Here is a 5221-nt window from a genome sequence, read left to right as displayed (position 1 = left end):
ATCAAGTATCTCTATTTGTCTGCTGGGATGTTGTATCAAGTATCTCTATTTGTCTGCTGGGATGTTGTATCAAGTATCTCTATTTGTCTGCTGGGATGTTGTATCAAGTATCTCTGTCTGTCTGCTGGGATGCTGTATCAAGTATCTGTATCTGTCTGCTGGGATGTTGTATCAAGTATCTCTGTCTGTCTGCTGGGATGCTGTATCAAGTATCTCTATTTGTCTGCTGGGCGGATGTTTCCCTCTCAGTCTGGGCTGGTCCTGACACACAGGGTCTGAGCAGCCAGCCTTAAAAATGATCTAAAACTGTGTTGATAAGGGCGTAAATCTTTTATAATTTACAAGGAGGAGGAAGAGAAGGATAAAAAAGACAGCAATTAAAAAATGATTGCATGGACTGGCATAAAATACAAAATCAATCAAATCAATATTGATCTAAAACCAACAACACCTCAATAATAAATCAATACTTCTCTAAAACTTTGAGGTCACTTGCTGGAATAATGTGTCTGTGAAAATTCTCCGTTCCGGTCACCTGGCACCAGGCCCAAGAAGTCTGTTGCAGTCACTCTCCGTGTTGGGTGACCAGATGGGGTATTTTGTACCGCTGGCTGCGTGACTGCAAAGATTTACAGCCAACAAAAAAGTAAGCACAAAATGATGAGCCATGACTCCGCCGTTACCTTTGTCCATCCCTCGTTGAGACTGTCCATGTCGCGGCGTACGTTGGCCCGGTCCTCCTCCGTGAGGGTCGGAGACTGGAGGAGCTTGGCCCCGCGTGTGTTGATGGACGACAGACTGGCCTGTCTCGTCGCGACCTCGTCCTCACGGTCCTGATCACAGAGTGGAGAGAAATATGGCTTTCGTCACAGAATTGCACATACAGGGAGAGAAGTTTGGGGACATTCGTTGATAAACAAGTTTAGGGACAACAGTTGATAAATAAGTTTGGGGACATTCGTTTATAAACAAGTTTTGAGACAACAGTTGATAAATAAGTTTGGGGACATTACTCAATAAACAAAATTTTAAGGTCACTGTTAAAAATAATTTATGAAAACAACCCTGAAAATAAAGGAACAATTCCTCTTACAGGAAGAATTCCACACCACACCCCCTCCCTCCCCCCACCAGCTCCCTTCCCCACTCACCCAGTCAACTTTGACAGAAGTAAGAAACTGCACACAAGTGCAAAATGAAGCAGAGAAGAAAATCACATCTTTTATAACAGTTGGCAAACAAAACAAAATAAATGAGATCAATCACAAAGATGACCATCACAGTTTTGACTTCAAAAAGACTCAAAACTTTGAGTGACAACTCATATTCCAGTGTTTGTCGTACCTTCAGTTTCTCCAGCAAAGCCTCGAGATAATGGACGTCCGGCCGGAGGCTCGATCCAATCATGTTCTCCGTCTCATCAATCCAGGAGAACAGTTCGTCCATGTCATTGGTGAAGTCCTGTGGCTCCACGCTGCTCTCCTTTGACCTGTGATGGCACCAGAATAAACCATTGTGAGTGTGAGGCTCTATAAGTCTGTTTGTTCTAGTAGACGTTTTACGGCGCTCGCAACTGCATAAGGTCATATGAGCGCCAGAAGATTAGAGGTGTTACAAGAGAGTAACAAACATAAATAAGAAGAAGGGGAGATAAGGACGACAGATGTTTGATAGGAAAGAAGAAGCAAACCACACCAGAGCCCCCGCCAACCACCCACGCTCTATAAGTCTACAGGTTTACCATAATATACAACAATAAAGGGAAGTCCCATTTCCCATTCTCATCTCCATGACGCTCAACGTGCGTTACGACAAAATAGGTCAGCTAGACACAAGCACAGTCCAGAAGAATTTTTAAAAATCCCCAAAAACAAAAACAAAACGTTTGCAAAGCCCATTGCAACACTGTAGAATTATTTAAGAGGCGGGACGTCTGAACTGAACCTCCATTTCCAAAACGGTCGAGCCAAATGAGGAAAATTTGTGTAAAAAGACTTAAATGTCCCAAGGACACAATTTGTATTACTTTATTGATTAATACCTAACATATTGATAATATTGCTGAATTTGTTGTACCCAGCCTATCACTTCATCTATTATATCGAGCGTGTCACTTCAGCAATCAACATTGAAAATTTTTTATCAGATAAAACGGTACCTTTTTTATGACATTAGATACAACGGTACCTTTTATGACATCACACAAGGCAGCACCTCTTACAACCAACAAACAATTCCCTCTCAAGGTTTGGACGACACATGAGAACAAAATCCCCCAGAGCCTAAGTTTACAAAATGTCATTCTGGGCTGGTTGTCGCAAGCAGAGATGTTAAATATCACAGAGCTGGATGTTTGTTTGAGTTAGAGAGTATCAGCATCACTAAGAACGCATCGGAAGATCTAAAAATATCCGAGAGTCAAAAGATTGGAAAAAAAGAGTCACAAGACTGGAAAAAACCCATGGGAGGATCTACCAAACAGAGAGTCACAAGACTGGAAAAAACCCATGGGAGGATCTACCAAACGGAGAGTCAAAAGACTGGAAAAAACCCATGGAAGGATCTACCAAACGGAGAGTCACAAGTTTGAAGACAGGAGACAGCTCATTCACCTTTTTTGCCTGGCAAACACTTCGGAGCACAGGACCTCCCAGCGATGGTTGATCAGTTCGAGCCGGTCAGAGAGAGGGTTGGAGGGAACACCTATGCTCTCCCGCAAAATCTCCTCACTGGCCGAGTTGATTTTTTTCACGTGACCTTGGTGTTGGCGAAGGCTGACCTCCAACTCCTGAAGGGATGTACACAGTAAGTTTTTGAGTATCATTATAAGCCTATACTGTGTACTTGGTACATGTTTGAGTGCTTAGTTTTAGTAAGTGTTTTACGGCACTTGCAACACAATAAGGTCATAGAAGTGCCGAAGATTAGAGGTGTTACAAGAGAGGAACAAACACAAAAAAGAAGGCGGAAACATCAGGACGACAGATGTTTGATAGGGAAGAAGGAGCAAACCACACCAGAGCACCTGCCAACCACTCACTGTTTGAGAGTTACAGTCAGCCTAGACTTACAACATTCAAAATCAATATTGAAAGTAAACTACGACAAGACTGCTTTATCTTATAAAGTAAAGAACAAGTTACACACACACTAGGCTGGCAGCCATAAAAGTTGTGAATAAATCGGAACAAAGTAAAATTTCTTTAGGAAAACCCCCCCACCACACTTTTAACAAGAACAAGTTCACTGCACAAGTTCACTTAAAGATCACTTTGCACTGGTCGTATGTGTTATCCCTTGCGTTGAACAACTTTAGCAGTTAAAAAAACAACTCACATAAACAGCAAGGAAAAAAATCATGACTAACTCCTGTTTAATTCGTCCCATACAGCCACTCAAAGTTGAGGAGAAAAGTGCTTGTCTTAGACAGGTGGACGTTTTGGACAGTGTTATTGTAATATAAACAAAATTTTGTTAGTTTTAGTAAAGGGTTTTACGGCGCTCGCAACTGCATAAGGTCATATGAGCGCCAGAAGATTAGAGGTGTTACAAGAGAGTAACAAACATAAAAAAGTAGAAGGGGAGATAAGAACGATAGATGTTTGATAGGAAAGAAGGAGCGATTACCACACCAGAGCACCCGCCAATCACATGCAAGAGGAGAAGTGGGAAGTGGTTTTTTTGTTCACCTTGTACATCTGGTCCGCCTCCTCTGGGCCGAGAGTGTTTCGAGCCGTCGTCAGTTTGTTCTCGGCCGAGTCGAGCCAAGCCGTCATCTCTTTCGTGCCGCTGTCGACGATCCGCCACTGCTCCACTGTTGTGTGCCATTTCCTGAGAGCAAAAAGTCACAACATTACATACATACAACATACAGCGTACAAAAGGACAAAGGAATTGATCATAGACTTTAGAATTCTAAAAGACCAATTGCAGCCACTATTTATGAAAAACGAGGAAGAGGAGGTTGTAAACTGCTACAAATATCTTGGAATAACAATCGATAGCAAGCTAGACTGGCATCCCCACACTGCTCTTGTGCATAAAACATACATCAAAGAATGTTCTTTTTATGGAAATTAAGAAGTTTTAAGGTAAATAAAAAGATTATGTCCCTTTTTTAGCCATTCTATGAACGAAAACGTGTTAATATTTTGTACTTGCTGCTGGGCTGAAAACTGTAGGGTGCAAGACAAAGAAAAATGTAACAGTACCAACAAGAAAGCCAGCAAGATCTCTTGATGTGATTTTGCTAGAATTGATGAAATGTATAAGATCACAAGAATAAAAAAGATAGACAGAATTTGAAACGACCCATTACACTCCCTTTCCACACAAATTGTAAGATCAATCACTGACAGATACGTACCATTAAGAGCAAAAAAAAAAAAAGATATAAAAGAAGTTCCTAACCATCTAGTATAAGGCTATTGTCAAAATAAACATCAATGTGTACAGATGTTTTGAATATATACATATATCGATATAACTCTAAAGGCTAAAAGTCTTGTGGAAAATTCCTGCATGTGGTTGAATGAGCATCTGAAGTGGTATATTATTGTCAGCACTTTTCTTTTTACATGGAATTGTGAGGAGAGTAATCTAGAATGTAATCTTAATGTATACCTGCATGTGTTTTGACGGTCCTGTACAGCCAAGAAAAATGTCCCTCTGGGATGATAAAGTATAATCTTATCTTATCTTATGTGGCATCTGGAGTCTAGTCCTAACTTAACATACAACGTATTGCCCTGGTGGTACTGGTCAACACACAGAGTGTTTAATCACTATCCTGGTCAAGAAAAAAGTCCATGAAATTTTCATCCATTAAGATAACTGCACAGCTCAACAATACCCTCGGCTCCCCTTTTTTATTCTTGTGAAAAGTTCATGATAACATTTTTCCTAATGATAATCCACTCCAGACAAGTTCCTGTAACAAAACACGTTTCATATTTGATGAAATTGGAAAACCCCACAAATACGTCGTATAAATGTCGAAGATTAGCGGAGTTACTACGGAGTAACACACAAAGAAAAGACGAAGGAAAGATGGGAGGATAGTTGTCTGAAAGAAGGAAAGATGGGAGGATAGTTGTCTGAAAGAAGGAAAGGTGGGAGGATAGTTGTCTGAAAGAAGGAAAGATGGGAGGATAGTTGTCTGAAAGAAGGAAAGGTGGGAGGATAGTTGTCTGAAAGAAGGAAAGATGGGAGGATAGTTGTC

The 5221-nt window shown here is 40.9% G+C and overlaps 2 protein-coding genes across 2 annotated transcripts in view; both read right to left on the bottom strand.

Annotated features, from left to right (window-relative positions):
- Nucleotides 1–3848, bottom strand: part of LOC101861543 (dystrophin) — a 5444-nt gene extending 1596 nt beyond the window's left edge. Inside the window, exons 1-4 of the mRNA XM_005109221.3 lie at nucleotides 3690–3848; nucleotides 2613–2788; nucleotides 1345–1489; nucleotides 684–833 (exon numbers count right to left, since the gene is read on the bottom strand). Of these exons, the coding sequence (XP_005109278.3) occupies nucleotides 684–833; nucleotides 1345–1489; nucleotides 2613–2788; nucleotides 3690–3776 (558 nt within the window). The 5' untranslated portion in view covers nucleotides 3777–3848. The remainder of the gene's footprint in view (nucleotides 1–683; nucleotides 834–1344; nucleotides 1490–2612; nucleotides 2789–3689) is intronic.
- A 929-nt stretch (nucleotides 3849–4777) lies between these two features.
- Nucleotides 4778–5221, bottom strand: part of LOC118477197 — an 18665-nt gene continuing 18221 nt past the window's right edge. Inside the window, exon 4 of the mRNA XM_035972600.1 lies at nucleotides 4778–4789. Coding sequence (XP_035828493.1) covers nucleotides 4778–4789 — 12 coding nt within the window. The remainder of the gene's footprint in view (nucleotides 4790–5221) is intronic.

This window comes from Aplysia californica, unplaced genomic scaffold (assembly GCF_000002075.1).
Source record: "Aplysia californica isolate F4 #8 unplaced genomic scaffold, AplCal3.0 scaffold00756, whole genome shotgun sequence".
Lineage (NCBI taxonomy): Eukaryota > Metazoa > Mollusca > Gastropoda > Aplysiida > Aplysiidae > Aplysia > Aplysia californica.
Note: the sequence above shows the minus strand (reverse complement) of the source record. Positions and strands in the feature narration are given on the sequence as shown.